Source organism: Symphalangus syndactylus, chromosome 23, assembly GCF_028878055.3.
Source record: "Symphalangus syndactylus isolate Jambi chromosome 23, NHGRI_mSymSyn1-v2.1_pri, whole genome shotgun sequence".
Lineage (NCBI taxonomy): Eukaryota > Metazoa > Chordata > Mammalia > Primates > Hylobatidae > Symphalangus > Symphalangus syndactylus.
The window spans coordinates 35,360,637-35,376,402 of record NC_072445.2 but is presented as its reverse complement, the minus strand read 5'-3'; the positions used below and the strand labels follow the sequence as shown (position 1 = coordinate 35,376,402).

The following is a 15,766-nucleotide window of genomic DNA, read 5'->3' as shown; positions in this document are numbered from 1 at the left end:
GACCACGACTTCCTAATCACAAAGTTGGCCAGGTGCAGTGGCTCCTGCCTGTGAGCCCAGAATTATGGGAGGCTGAGGCAGAAGAATTGCTTAAGGCCAAGAGTTTGAGGCCAGCCTGGGCAACAAAGTGAGACTGTGTTTCTACAAAAAATAAAATAATTAGCCAGGTGTGGTGACCTATCTCTATAGTTCCAGCTACTCAGGAGGCTGGGGTGGGAGGATCACTTGAGCCCAAGAGTTTGAAGCTGCAGTGAACTACGATTGTGCCGCTGCACTCCAGCCTGGGTGACAGAGTGAGACCATGTCTCTAAAAACAAACAAACAAACAAACAAACAGACAATCACAAAGCCAAGTCCAGTTTGTTGTCTGGGAAAGGGCTCAGCTCTGGCCCACCAGCAGCTGCCCCTGGCAGTGGGAGCATGAGTGCCTCGGTCTTGCAGCAGGGGGCCTGGGAAATGCACCATGGCACCTACTGTGTCTCCTGCCTAGAATGACCCTCTGTCCCCCTTTCAGAGAGAAAACCTCCTTCCCAGACACCATCCCATTTTACCCCACTCCATCTCTCTTTTCCATGATGTCTAGTTTGCCCATAAAATCTGCCCACATATTCTAGCATTTGATGTTGTATGGTCTTAACTGTTTCAGATACGGTGTCTCATTTCATCAACTAGGTTGGTTGAGCAATCTGAGACCTTGTGGGTCCTGTGGCTCCCACAAACTGCTCATAAAACAAGAACTCCTTGATAAACTCCTGGTGTTTGCTGGCTATTGGCCAGTGTGACACTGAATGTGTCTTTGCTATTTGTATTTTGTAGTTTCCCCGGCTCTTGGATAATTTTCTGTAGTTATGGATATGAGATATAACGCTAGAATGTTGCAGTGTCAAGGTCAGTAAGTCCAGCTCCCTCATTTTGCAGATAATTGTATTTAGACCCTGGGAGAGAAAGTGACTAGTTGGAGGCAGACCTCACTTAGGCCAATAGTTTCCAAACTGTGTTCCAGGGATCCTTAGTGTTCTGCAGATGGGGAGGAAAAGCAGGGGACAGACACATCTGAAGCCCCAGCTGCACTAGTACAGCCCCGCTGTTGTCCATCTTATCCATGGGGGATCTTGCTAAAATTATATGTAAAGAAAATCTTTCAGTAATTTCTTTTAACTGTTTGAGCCCAGTTCCCTCAAGATGCAGACAAGGAGGTTGAGTATCAGATTTTGGCTGAATTATGGTGATGAAATAAATCATTCATTCGCTCATTCATTCTAGGTCCTGGGGGTCTGGCAGTGAGCAAAGCAGTGGATGTCCACCCTCATGAAGCTGATATTCTCTTGGTGAAATTAAGCCATAGAAAATTAAGCATATAAAAAAGGTCAGCATGCGTGCTCAAAGGAGAAGATAAAGCAGGGGAAGGATGGGAGAATGACACAAGGGCACAGTGTTGGGTGGGCTGGCCAGGGAAGGCCCCTCTGAGGTGGATGAAGCTAGGGAGAGAGCCACGTGCACTGAGGGAAGAGAGTTCCAGGCTGAGAGGTCTGTAGTTGCCCCCGGTGCAAACATGCTTGTGTTCTCAGAAAGGGAGATGGCTTGTTCCTCAGGGCAGGAAACAGGCTTCAAAGGGATCTTGCAAAACATGAGAGGTCGAGAGGAGCCATGTGTTTTGCCCCCTGCCCCGCAAATGTGTGCACAACAGGACCCAGCACAACTCCTCTCACGGAGACAGAGCACTGGAGAAGCGTTTTGGTCAGCCTCCCACACTAGGGCCAGTGCTACCTTCGGCAGCTCCTGCCCGCCCAGTGACTGAAATTCTCCTGAGGCCCTGGAGCTGAGGCTGGCTGGTTATTGTCATTGGTAGGTGGCTCAAGGTGTATTCTGGTCCACTGGGGCTGACACTGGAGAGTCAAGGTTTCCTCTGTGAGAACCTCGCTTTAGTAACTCCTTTCCTTGGTCACTCATGCACCTATCTTTGTCACTCAGTTGAGGAATGAGACATAGCCAGGATTAGTGGAGAATAGAGTTCCCAGGAAGGAGGAGGGCTAGGGCTGAACTTCCAACTCTGCCCCCAAGTTCCGTGGGTTCTTGGCTGTCCAGGGACCCATCTTGCCCTTGGTTTTGCCATCTGTAACTTGGGTAATTGGAAACACATCCCTTGGACATTATGGTGAAAGACAAAAGAAGTCATGGATGCATTCCTGGCCCAGTGTTTGGCAAATATTAGTCACAAAATAAGTCTTTGAAGAATGAATGTTGAATGAATGGGTGAATACGTGAAAAGAAAATTACCTTGAAATAGAAAAGCATAGATAAAACAGCACTTTCCAAAGTCAAGAATGTCCCAGAGAACAAATTAAACTTTATTAAAACAAACAGGCTGGGTGTGGTGGCTCACGCCTATAATCCCAGCACTTTGGGAGGCCGAGGTGGGCAGATCACGAGGTCAGGAGATCAAGATCATCCTGGCCAACACGCTGAAACCTTGTCTCTACTAAAAATACAAAAATTAGCTGGGCATGGTGGCGCGTGCCTGTAGTCGTAGCTACTCGGGAGGCTGAGGCAGGAGAATTGTGTGAACCCGGAAGGCAGAGGTTGCAGTAAACCAATATTGCACCACTGCAGTCCAGCCTGGCAACACGGCAAGACTCCATTTCAAAAAACTAAAACAAAAACAAAAACAAAGATGACTGGAATCCAGCCTGGTCTGAGCAATGTTTTTCATGGCAATTGTGAGCTCATCTGCACAAGGACTTGGTTTTTCTGTGGGAATTCTGTGTGGCCCCGGCAGTGGAAGGACCCATCTCAGCTAGTATGCACTGGCTCCGGCCAAACACCCTAGGATTATTGCTGACTTGGGACCAATTTTCATGTTAATTACTCTGTAGGTTGTATTGATTCAAGCTCTAAACCATATGTAATACAGATTTGGGTCTTTCATTTTTTATGGGAGACTGTGTTTTTTCACCCAGATCCCTGGGCAGACACAAGCCACTGGCACCTTGTAATAGCCCAGCAGCCTTTGGAGGGTCCTAGCTTTAAGCAGAGGTCTCAGTTCACCCAGCCCAAGAATGTAGTCCCTGTCCCTGCCAGTTTCTTGTCTGATAACAGTCCCCGCAGTTACCACATCATCAGCTTTCCTTCTCATGCCACTGGCTTTCAGTTCCCTCTTCATTTCTTCCTTTCTTGTGAGTTCAACCATGTCTTACAACTTTGTTTTATATTGTATTTAATATTGGGCTTTTTGTTGTTATTGTTTTTGTTGTTTGAGACAGGGTCTCTCTCTGTCACCTAGGCTGGAGTGCAGAGGCGTCATCATAGCTCTCACTGTAACCTTGAATTCCTGGGCTCAAGCGATCCTCCTGCTTCAGCCTCCTGAGTAGTTGGGACTATAAGCACGTGCCACCATGTCTGGCTAATTTTTTAATTTTTTTGTAAAGACAGGGTCTCAGTATGTTACCCACATTGGTCTCGAACTCCTGGCCTCAATGAATCTGCCTGCCTCCGGCTCCCACATTGCTGGGATTGCAGGCATGAGCCATGGCACCTGATCTCTTGTTTCTGAAGCTGGAAAGGTTCCTCTTTAGCTCAGCCCACCATACTACAGGAGTTGGAAGTCTCTCCAGTGTTCCTTAATACATGAATGAGAACCTCCATTTTTTTCCTGTTGCAGGTGTGTGGGTGAGTGTGAGTGGGTGTGTACGTGTATATGTTGCCCAGATGTAACTTGGATTTCAGTCCTGGCTGCTGGGTACACTTTCAGAATCAAAATGTCTTCATTAAAAATCACTCCCCAAATTAGTTAGCTGAGATGGCAGTGTTTTCTGTAAAAATGTATTCTGCTCAAATTCACGTCTTAGTGTATTTCGAATAACAGCTATTTACCAAGCACTTAGAATGTGCCAGGTCCCGTGCTAAGTGCTTCATATGCATCTTTTACTCTAATCCCCTCACAACCCTATGAAGCAGATACTATATTTATACTCACTTTACAAATGAGGAAACAGGGATTTAGAGATTAGATAATTTTCCCAGGTTTATACAACAGAGCCAAGACCGGGATTTCTCTAAATGTCTACATTCTACATCCTCTCTAATTGTGATTTCAGAAATTGCTTTGCAAGCAACATGACAGCTTTCTTGTTACACTCCATGGGTCAAGCAATTATTTATACGTTGGTTAAGAAAGTGAGATCTGGCTGGGTGCAGTGGCTCATGCCTGTAGTCCCAGCACTTTGGGAGGCCAAGGCAAATGGATCACCTGAGGTCAAGAGTTTGAGACTAGCCTGGCCAACATGGTGAAACCCTGTCTCTACTAAAAATACAAAAAATTAGCAGGGCATGGTGGTAGGCATCTATAATCCCAGCTACTCGGGGGGCTGAAGCAGGAGAATCACTTGAACCCAGGAGGTGGGGAGGTTGCAGTGAACCAAGATGGCACAATTGCACTCCAGCCTGGGCAATAAAAGCGAAACTCTGTCAAAGAAAGATAGACAGACAGAAAGAAAGAAGGAAAGAAGGAAGGAAGGAAGGAAAAGAAAGAAAGAGAAAGAAAAAGAAAGAAAGGAAGAAAGAAAAGAAAGAAAGAAAAGAAAGAAAAAAGAAAGAAAGAAAGAAAGAAAGATCAAGTGGCGTGACAAATACAAAAGGACTTTTTATACAATATTATGGAAATGGTGTCATTGTGTGGTTGTTGTTGTAACTCCCACTACCATGTTGGAACCAGTATCTTCCATCTCACTCAAAGGAACTTATGCTTTACATGTTTAAACCTCTCTATCCAAATGGATAAAGATTCATTTTCCCCAAACAATCCCTTGGACTTTTTAGTAGAAGAACATTGAATGGAAGATCTGGTAAAGCTTTGAATGTGCTCGTTACATAGTACAAACATCTATTTGGAAAGCAACTCATGTACGTGACATACGTTAATCCATCCCCCTGGTATCAGCAGGTGCTAACTGAGCCCCTGTGAGTGCCAGGCACTGTATCCCTAACAGCCTTGCTTGATTTGTGTGTATGTGTGTGTTTTTAATTTAATTTAACTTTTTTGAGGCAGAGTCTTGCTCCGTCACCCAGGCTGAAGTGCAGTGGCAAGATCTCAGCTCACTGCAACCTCCACCTCCTGGGTTAAAGAAATTCTCCTGCCTCAGCCTCCTGAGTAGCTGGGATTACAGGTGCATGCCACCAAGCCCAGCTAATTTTTGTATTTTTAGTAGAGATGGTGTTTCACCATCTTGGCCAGGCTGGTCTTGAACCCCTGACCTCGTGATCCGCCCGCCTTGGCCTCTCAAAGTGCTGGGATTACAGGCATGAGCCACCGCACCTGGCCTGATCTGTGATTTTTAAAAATTTAATAATAAACTTTTTATTTTGGAATAATGTCAGCTTCACAGAAACGTTGCTAAAATAGTACAGAGCTCTGTGTATCCTTCACCCAGTCTCCCCTAATGTTAACATCTTACATAACCATGGTCCATTTGCCAATACTAAGACATCAATATTGGTACATTCTTATTAACTATACTGCAGACTTATTAGAATCTCACCGATTTTTCTACTAATGTCTCTTTTCTGTCCCAGAATCCAATCCAGGATTCCACACTGCATTTGGAGGATCCATTTTTAAACCAACTCACTTAGACAGTATTAAAATAGCATTGTTTTCTTTGCTTCACTTTGGGCTCAAATTCAAGAAAGACAGTTGAGCTCTTTTTCCAATTCTAGGGGGAAGACAGCCAAACAAATGGTAAATAAACCTCCAGACTTTTTTGGTTCCCCTGAGTTAGGAGTTCACCCATGAATCCTGTGGGTAACCCAACTCTGTCCTGATGAAATCACCACGTAAGGAAGAATCTCCTCAGCTGGGCATGGTGGTGCACCTGTAGCCCCAGCTACTCAGGAGGCTGAGGCAAGAGAATCACTTGAGCCCCGGAGTTCAAGTCCAGCCTGGGCAATGTAGTGAGACCCTGTCTCTAAAAAGATTAAGAAAGAAAAAACAGAAAAAGAAAGAATCTCCTCCTATGCCCTAGCTCAGAGTCTAGCATGCATCCCTGTGGGAGCACAAGTTAGAAGCAGGATTGACAGAGCACATTGCCTGTGGTTTGCCTCATGAGACCTCAAGTCCAGCTGAGTCTTAAGACTAGGGGGTGACTTAGTTCACAGCTGTAACATCATCCCAGTGTCCCCTTGGTAGTGCATGGAGAATCTGTACGGCAGGATAGGTCACAGCCTAGATGAGAGGCAGTATTAATTTCTACCTTGGAGCAGGGCCCCAAAAGGACTTCTGGGTCCACCAAAGAAAACAGAGAGAAAAGAGCAGGGGCAATGGCCCTAAATACATGATCATTTCCAGGGAGCTTTCTAGATGCATTCTCTCTCTGCCTGTTTCACCTCAGGGTGATCAGTAAGAACCTGAAGTGGGATGTTGGAGGTTGTGCCTGGATTCTGGGGGGAAAAGCTCATAGTGGGGTGAGGGCTGAGGCCCCAGGCCCTCTATCTGAGGGCAAGCAAACGGTCCTGCGGACACCTTGCTAGGAGCATGGGTGATGAATCAGCAGGAGACATTTCTGTTTCCATGACAATTGGATATAAGCCAGTCTGAACTTTTAAATTCAATTCTTTAGTAAACTCTTAGGGTTAGAAGAAGGTCTATGTGGAGGATTGTTATTATCCATTAAAAATATTGTTTTGTTTGGTTTGGTTCGAAGTGCTGAATAGGTCAGAGTTGTTTTGCTATTGGTGAAAGCCTATAATGCATTTAGGGCAGAGCAGAAAAATGTGAGTTTTCATATACATTCTAGTTCTATTTCTGCAAACAAAAACTAGGTCCTAGGGTATGTCCTTCCTTTATCCATCCACCCATCCAACCAACCATCTAACTATCCATCCATTCATCCATCCACCCATCCATCTGGCCAACATTTATTGAGCCTCACCTTTTTCCTGGGCAGGATTTCTTACCTTTAAAATGTGAGAATTCATTGGGACTTGTATTTCTGATCTAGGATCCCAGAATCTTAGGAGTCTCAGGGCAGTGTTTTAGGGGCTACCTTCCTAAGGTGGGTGGGGCGATGGGACAGTCTCAGAACAGCCTCAACCCAGAACAGCCACATTTTTAGCTGTTTTATATATTGGGTTTCCACTTAAGATTTCTTTTGAACAAAGGCTCCCTTACTGAAAACTCACTGCCCCAGAGAGTCTCTGTAAACCTTCTAGTAGTGACACTGTAGCTTCAAGCCAAATTGTTTTTCAATCAATACCCCTGCAGTGTAGGGCATAGAAATAAAATGGTAAATAAATCAGGGTCACTGCTCCTCGGAGGCTGGCTGTCACTGTGAGGATAAACTGAGATAATAGGTGGGAAAGCCTGCTTAGGGAAACGATTGTTGTTAAGGTGATAACAATTATTATTACGCTGGGGTCGGGTATTCAAGATATACCCACAGGAAAACGCAGATTACAATTCAGTCTGCAATTAGGGACCAGCTAGGAGCAGCCAACTCTCAGGTGATCCATGCAGGGATTCTGAGCATTCATCGGCCCCTCCCCAGGGGCTGCTGCGCCCCCTGCTTCCTGCGCGCCCACCACGCACGCTGCTCTGGGAGCAGGGCCGGCGGCGGCGCCTCGCAGTGATTGGTTGAACCGGAGGTTGTTGCTAGGCTACCAGTGCGCCCTGAGCATGGGGCCCTGCAGTCCCATCCTCTGTGGCAGATCCATCCCTCACTGCAGACCTAATTCTGGCACCCTGTGAACGGCATCCTCAGCAGCTTAAATTATCAGCCCCAAGTGCCCGCCTTTCTATGATTTTTCATTTAGCAAGAGGCCATGTGGAGTTGGGGAAGAGAAGCCTTCTGTTTTTATCCTCTGGGTCATCTTGAATAGCGACTTCTCTCTCTGGACCTCAGTATCCCGCTTCAGTTTCTGGAGTTCATTCATTTATCCATTATTCATGCCTGCGTGCATGTTTCTTAAGTGCCCACCGTATTCCAGGCACTATATTGAGTGCTAGGGACAAAGGAATGAACAAGACAGAGACCATCCTTGCCCTCGTGAAGGGGGGAGCATTATCCACCTGAACAAATAAAATAAACGCATGTACAATTATCCCTCTTCTTCCCCTTTGATGATTTTTCTAGCCCCTCTTTCCCCCTACTATACCTGTAGGGTCCCCCAAGTTGACAGGAGAGGGAGTGTCTCCCAGTCAGGACTACACTACTCTGAAACTGGGGTGCACCCTCTCACTCCAAGCTCGTATTTTGCTCTTTGATTCCATACATGAGCCTGACCACACCTTGATAAGGATGTGGGGGTAGGGATCACTATCTCCTGTTCAGATGAGCAGGCTGAGAGTCTGAATCATCAAAATGCCTTGTCACATAAGGAATTATTGCCATACCCAATATTTGGGCATTTACTATGTGCAGGCACTTTAAAAGCTGTCTGCCTCATCATAATCCAGTAAGGTAGGTATTCTTATACTAATTTTACAGGCAACAAAGTTGAGGATGAAAGGTGTTATTTAAGTGGCCAGTGATGATCTAGATAGCATGTGGTGAAGCTGGGATTTGAACCAAATCTGCCTGGCTCCAGAGCCTAAGCTCTTTCCAAGAAATGGATGTAGTCACGGAAAGACTCTCTGATCAGCTGGGCACAGTGGCTCATGCCTGTAATCCCCACACTTTAGGAGGCTGAGATGGGAGGATTGCTTGAGCCCAGGAGTTCGAGACCAGCCTTAGCAACACAGTGAGACCCTGTTTCTACAAAATAAAAAGAATTATCTGGTATGGTGGCACATGCTGTAGTTCCAGCTACTCAGGAGGCTGAGGTGGGAGGATCCTTTGAGGAGCCTGGGCAACAGAGTGAGACCCTGTCTCTAAAAAAAAAATTCTAATTAAATTTAAAAAAGAAAGACTCTCTGAGTGGCTGAAACTTGGAAATATAGCTTCCAAGTGCCATTCAAAAATCTCCCAGTCTCAACATCTTTTTACGTTTTTTTTTTTTAGAGGGTCTCACTCTGTCATCCAGGCTGGAGTGCAGTGATGCAATCATGGCTCACTGCAGCCTCGACCTCCCGGACTCAAGTGATCCTCCCACCTCAACCTCCTGAGTAGCTGGGACTACAGTGGCATGCCACCATGCCTGGCTAATTTAAATTTTTTTTTTTTGTAGAGACAGGGGTCTTGCTATGCTGTAAGAGCTGGTCTCAAACTCCTGGGCTCAAGTGATCCTCCCATCTCAGCCTCCCAATGTGCTGGGATTACAGGCATGAACCACCACACCCAGCATTGACCCAGCATCTTATTTACTTATTTTTCTTGGCAAATTAGACTCATAAAACCTGGTGAGCTGACCACACTAATCAATATTGTTAACTCTTGTTGTCTATCCATCTATCTGGGATGATCTTGACTTCAAGCTTTTATTGGGTAATTAAGTCAAGTAGCTCTTCCTTGGGGGCATCTCCATTGCTCTCAGGTTTTTATATTCCTTTGTTCACACACTGAGAGCCTTGGTGGGCATGGAGTATGGCCCATCTCTCCCCTGGAGGAATTTCCAGGGGAGAGATGGGCCTCTCCCCTGGAAACCTCAGGGGAGGTTTCTGAAGAGCTTCCTATGGGCAAAGCTCAGTGATAGGCTATTGTGAGAGGAGGAGGAGAACCAGATTTACCCTCAGAGAATCCCCTCCTTTGAGCAGAAGTGGATGTGCCTAGGGTGGGCTGAGGGGTGGGAGCAGTCAACTTTGAGTACCCTGATCAGGACACATTGGGTCTGCGGTGCTGCTTCTAATAACCTTGCTGTGGTTAGTGTGGGAGTCTGTGTCTCAGAGCCTGGCAGCCTGCAGCTCTGAAGGAGGCCTTTAAATGGGAGAAGGTGCTGGAAAATATGGTAATACATAAAGAAGCTAAATTTATCCCCTCTCTCAGCACCCAGCAATTGCTGTGCTTAACACTTAACTTTCTACCAGCATAGATTTGTTTAACCAGATTAGTTGCTGGGAGAGAGAGAAAGGAGAGAGAGAGAGACAGAGACAAAGAGACACAGAGAAAGACAGTCAGAGACTTTGAAGACAGACAGAAACACACACACACACACACACACACACACACACACACACACACCCCTGGAGAGAAGTAAGAAGATGCAGAGATAACAGAATCCTTTGGTGTGTGGCTTCAGCCAGCAGCAGGAGAGCTAGACTGAGAGAATCAGACAACTTCCTGCCCTCTTCCTCCCAGGCGACATGACTGGCTAGAGCATTGCTAATTTCCAGATAGCACCATTTTCAGATGTGACTACTTTGGAATGTCGACACTGTTTGCATTATTTTGTCCACTGTTTTGTTCCTGTCACCCAACCCCACCCCTGAATAGGTGAGAGTTGACTGTAGATGAATAATATACTAAAGCCACCATTAAAGTAAGCATTATAAGACTTTAAATATGCGTGCCTTTGACCTGGCATTCTCACTTCGAGGAATTTATTCTAAGGAAAATAAGTATATGGATAAAGAAGCTAGCATGAGATTGTTCATTGCATCATTATTTAGAAGAGCAATAAAATAAACTAAATAGCCAACCACTCTTGGTTTCCTGATCAATAAATAATTGTATAACCTTACAACAGCTTTCCATACTGCTTTTAAAATTAGGTTATAGGCTGGGTGCAATGGTTCATGCCTGTAATCCTAGCACTTTGGGAGACCAAAGTGGGAGGATTGCTTGAGACCAGGGGTTCAAGACCAACCTGGGCAACATAACGAGACCCTATTTTTTAAAAAATAAAAAAATTAGCTGGGTGTAGTGGCACTTGCCTGTAATCCCAGCTACTCAGGAGGCTGAGGCGAGAGGGTTGCTTGAGCCAGGCGTTCCAGGGTGCAGTGAGCTATCATGGTGTCCAGCTTGGGTGACAGAACAAAACTCTATTTGAAAAAACAAATTAGGTTATAAATGGATATTTCTTGACCTGGAAAAACATTCACAACATATTAGGTGAAAGAAGCAAGTTACAAATAGTGCGTATTGTATGATCCCTTATAAGTATGAATAAAAATAAAATATTTAGTTTAAGAAGACAGACCACATGTTAGTCTCTAGGAGGAGGGATTCCAAGACATTTTAATTTTTTTCTCTCTGCTTATCTGCATTTTTAAAAGTTTTTCCACAATAAGCATGTCTGATTTTTGTAATAAGAACAAATTTCCTTGCTTCCCTCCCAGGGGTGGCTTCTGCTGGGAGATCAGGCGTTCCTGGCTCCAGGCCTCATGGGAAAAGCCACTGACCCTTGCCAGGTGTTAAGCTGCTCACTAAGAATTCCCTGCCCCGGCTTGACTCCCCATCCCAGCTGGTCTTATGGGCGAGACCGCAGTGATCCAACACCTTGGTATCCAAATGAGCAGTTGCCACATCACATCACCTGTGAGTGGGTTAGCTGCTGCCCTCCCTTGAGGGCAAACACTGTTTACCTCTGCTGGCACATGATAAGGCTAACCTCACTAAAACTGTAGGGCCTTTCCACCTCCCAGGAGCACCCTCCCCCTGTAGGAGGGTGACAGCTACGTTGCTCCATTGCTCAGGGAGGTCCCTACTACACATATGCAGGTGTGACTCTGAAGGTTGGAAAAAAAAAAAAAAGGCTGTCACCAAGGCAACCCAGGCTTGCTCAGCCTCTTCATTCCTGAGATCAGTCCAAACCCCAAGGAAAGAAGGTGGGGTATGGAGTCAGAAAAATCACTGCCTGGCTGCCTGCCCTCAGGCAAGACACTTAGCTTTTCTCTGTGTCAGTTTCTGCATCTGTAAAATGGTGCTGAAGCTTCTTTTCTTACTCACCTAGAGGACTGGGGTGGAATAATCGGTAAACCATAAAACACAAGAGGAGTAGGGCATCTTTAGTTTTGGCTTGTCCTCAAATTGCCGTGTGACTTTGGGTAAATCACTTAACATCTCTGTGTCTCAGCTGCTCTATTTATAAATAGGCGAGTAAGGCACACTGATTACTTCCCAGATATATTGCAAGGTGCCTGTGAGAATCCCAGAATCTCAAAGTTGGAAGGAATCTTAGCCCTTACCACTCATGCAGGAATCTTTTTGATAAACTCTCTGACAGAGATACTTGTCCAGCCTCTGCCTGGTTACCTGCTATGGCAAAAACCTCATGACTGCACGGCTTCCCCATGTAGCCATTGCTACATGACACTAACTATAAGAAAGTTCTTCCATATAGCGTATTATAGCATATTTTACAAATAAATGTTTGCTTTAAAAAGTTAGCAATCCTTTCCAGAGCTATTTTCACTCCTGATTTTCCCAAAGGCTTGCACAGGGTAGAGATGAGCAGGGGTCAGCAAAAAGCAGGTGTGGGCTCAGCTCCAGAAGAAGCTTTTGGCTTAGTGTAATAGAAGGAGCCTGGGCTCTGGAGTCACACATCCTAAGTTGAAATGCTACTTTATCCACTTATAAACTGGCTGATGCTGACCCTGGGAAAGTTATATTACCTATCTGAACCTCAGTTTCCTGGTCAGTAAAAGGAAGATAGAAATACCTACCTCCCAGTATTGTTGTGGGAATTAAGCAAGTTAGCCCTTATTAAGCTTACAACCCAGACTTCCCTGGTGGGATTCTGGGGACTTGGGGTGGGGAAGATTACACCCTCCTCTGCCACCCCCTGAATAGCGCATCTGCCCACTGAGCACATGGCACAGGCGAGCCTTACATACTCCATATCTCAGGGTCATCTCCCTCTCAGACCTGGACCAGGGCCATAAAGGAAAGATGATGCAATGGTTTCAAGACAAAGTTCACCTCCTCCTCGTGATTCACTGGCCCAAGGCCAGCACCCCTTCCCTGCCCACAGACTCAGTGGGCACTAAGCAAGTATCCCAGGGCGTAATTTGGGAACAACTTCCAACTGCACCAGTGTTTTAATAGGAATCTCATACAGGACTCCAAAAATGTGGTCTGGCAGTGGGCTTCCAGGCAGAGTGACAAGAAGTTGGGGAAAGCTATTTGGGGTTGGGCTAAAGTGTTCCTTTAACTGTTGATATGAAGGTGTCTGTCACGTAGCAACTCCTGGACAAAGGTCAGGATGCCTGGGTCCAGCTCCACCATCGCCTAGCTCTGGGCTCTCTGGAGCCAGCGACTTCCTTCCTCAGTATCTTGCTTCCCTCATGTGCAAGACAGCAGGCTGATTCCTGGGGTTTTCCCAGCTTCTGAATTCCAGGTTTCCCCATTTGTTGGATTCAGAGATGAGTAGGTTTCTCCATTTGTTGGATTCAGAGATGAGTTGGTTTCTCCATTTGTTGGATTCAGAGATGAGTTGGAGAAACTACCCTAGACCTCCCTTGGCCCCTGGCCACTGGGTGGCGCCAACTGCCCCCTCTTCTCTGCTTCCTTTGCAGATGAGTACCTCAGAGTCCTCAACGTGGGTGTGGCCGAGGTGAAGAAATCCTTCCTGGGGCCCTTGTCCCCGTCCTGTAAGATGGTGCAGATGATGAGGCAGTTTCTGTACCGGGTCCTGCCCGAGGACTCCTACAAGGTCACCACGGGGAAGCTCCATGTGAGCCTCACCCGCTTAACGGACGGAGAGAATGTGGTGGTTTCAGAGTTCACGTCCAAGGAGGAGCTCATTGAGGCAAGGGGGCTGGGCTGAGAGGGAGGGCCACGGAGGGGCACGGGAGGGCTGCTCCTGCTCTTTCTCCACAGCTCAGCCCGATGCCTCACCTGCCTGCCTCACTTCCCTAGTCCTTCCCTTCCTTCATGCCCCCAGTGTCTCCCTGTGCAAGGTGCAGTGTTAGATGAGATGGGCACAGAAGCCCAGGACAAACCAGGCTTGACCGCCACCCTCAATGCTTCGGCCTTCACAGCCGTCCCGCCGGGCCCTCTGCGCTAAGCCTGGAGCTTCCCAGAGGCCCAGGAGTGACCTGCAGAGGGCCCAGGGCTCCTTCAGGGCCTTCCAGGCTGGGCTGCCATGCATCCCCCCTGAATTCTCCCACTTTGTGGGAACGGTCAGGGGAGAGGGGCCCCCATGTCCCCTTTCTGCCCCCTCTCTTCCAGTGGCCCTTGATAAGGGATTGAATTGTTACCAAGTCAGTTAACACTTAGAAAAGTGCATGCTAATCCTGAGTGCACTGCCCTAAGCTCATTAATTTGAATTTTAGTTATGAATAATGATTGCTGGAGAGGGCCGCAGATAGGTCCCAGTGTCTTTCGGGATAAAGGGGTTAAGCTGCATGGCCTCCATCCCACATCTCCATTTCTCCTTCCTTCCCCCACGTACAGGGCCTTCGCCACCCCATCCTCATCCCATACTGGCCTGGCAGTAATCCTGGGGATGAGGGATGAACAGGTAGTAGGCATAGATACCTCCTTCGCCCCTCACGGCCCCCTGGGTTTATCAGCAGCCAGCTCTTCCAGATCTGCCTCCTCATGCCCACCCCCGTTCTGACTTCATCGCCCACTGCTGCAGTTTTCTCTCCCCAGCCCTCTCCCCCACCTTCCACTCCTACCATGCCAACCCTAGCAAACCACACACAAGCCAGGCCTCTGGGCCTTCGCACCTGCCACTCCCTCTGGCTGGGATCCCCTCCCTCCTTCCCACGCTGCTTTGCCTGCTGTTGAAACCCAGTCCCTCCTGCCAGGGCACTTCCCTTCATCCCCTCCCACCCTGCCTGCACCCCTCTTGTGGAGCCACGGTGCCCATTCTCACCTCCATCAAGCCCCTGTCACCCCACTGCACCGTCACTCACTTGCTCGCTCCCTCTCGTAGGACACTCCCAAGGGTGGGCCTTTCAGCCTCCTTTGCTTCCAGGGCCTGGCCCAGGGCTGACACACATTAATGGTTGTTGAATCCCATTGGATTCATGAAAGTTCAGCATCAGAAGGAACCCCGAAGCTATTGAGGACCCCCTCCCGCTTTAAAGCTAGGACATCAGGGCCAGACGGACCAAGTAGGTTACCAAGGACGCAATTAGTGAAGGCCAGGCCAGGAATTGAACTCGGAGCTCTGCTTCCCAGTGCGGCACCTTCACCTAGGATTTAAGGAGGTCCGGGCTGGTGATGGGTGGCCCAGCAGCCGACAGGTGAGCTGTCCCCACCCCTCGCCCCGGGCCTCCAGCATCTCAGCCCTCTTCTCTCCACACAGGCCCTATACTGCAGCTGCTTCGTCCCTGTGTACTGTGGCCTCATCCCCCCGACTTACCGCGGTGTGGTGAGTGCTCTGGCATGGTGAGGGGTGAGACGAGATCCAAGGGACCTCGGGTCCCTGTGACTCACACCTGGGGGAGCAGGGGGGTGGTCTCAGAATGTAGTGGGAGGACCTGGAGTTGGAGAGTTTCTCGTGTTGTTACTCAGAATTCCCAATGTAGGTGGCTTTCTGGGCCTTTAAGATGAACTTCTCCAGCTGGGGTGGGTTCCTCTCTGGACCCAGCCACCCACTGCCGAGCCGGGCAAATCAAGGCTCCGTAGGCTTGGCAGGTTTTCCCAGACTTGACAGAGCAGAGGAGATGAAGCGCTGGGACCTGGAACCTCAAATGATGAGGATGTTTTCTGAGGCCCTGTAGGCCAGGGCCTTACAGACTTTAATGTGCCCGTGAATCCCTTGGGGTCTCGTAAAATTATGCAAGTTCTGATCCAGGCAGTCTGTGGCAGGGCCTGAGGGTCTGCGCCCCTAACCAGCCTCAGGTGCTGCCCATGCTGCTGGTGGGTGGGCGACACTCTGAGTGGTGATGGTCTAGCTCATGCCCCCTCCTCATTTTATATGCAGAGAAAGTCAGGGCCAGAGACTA

General features: G+C 47.7%; 1 protein-coding gene across 2 annotated transcripts in view; it reads left to right on the top strand.

The window, feature by feature from the left end:
- PNPLA1 (patatin like phospholipase domain containing 1) overlaps positions 1–15,766 on the top strand; it is a 43,955-nt gene that overhangs the window by 7,856 nt on the left and 20,333 nt on the right. Inside the window, exons 2-3 of one of the 2 annotated variants that reach the window (XM_055264334.2) lie at positions 13,382–13,614; positions 15,124–15,189. In XM_055264334.2, coding sequence (XP_055120309.1) covers positions 13,382–13,614; positions 15,124–15,189 — 299 coding nt within the window. Of the gene's footprint in view, positions 1–13,381; positions 13,615–15,123; positions 15,190–15,766 lie in introns of those variants that run through there. The other variant, XM_055264336.1, reaches the window with a different exon arrangement.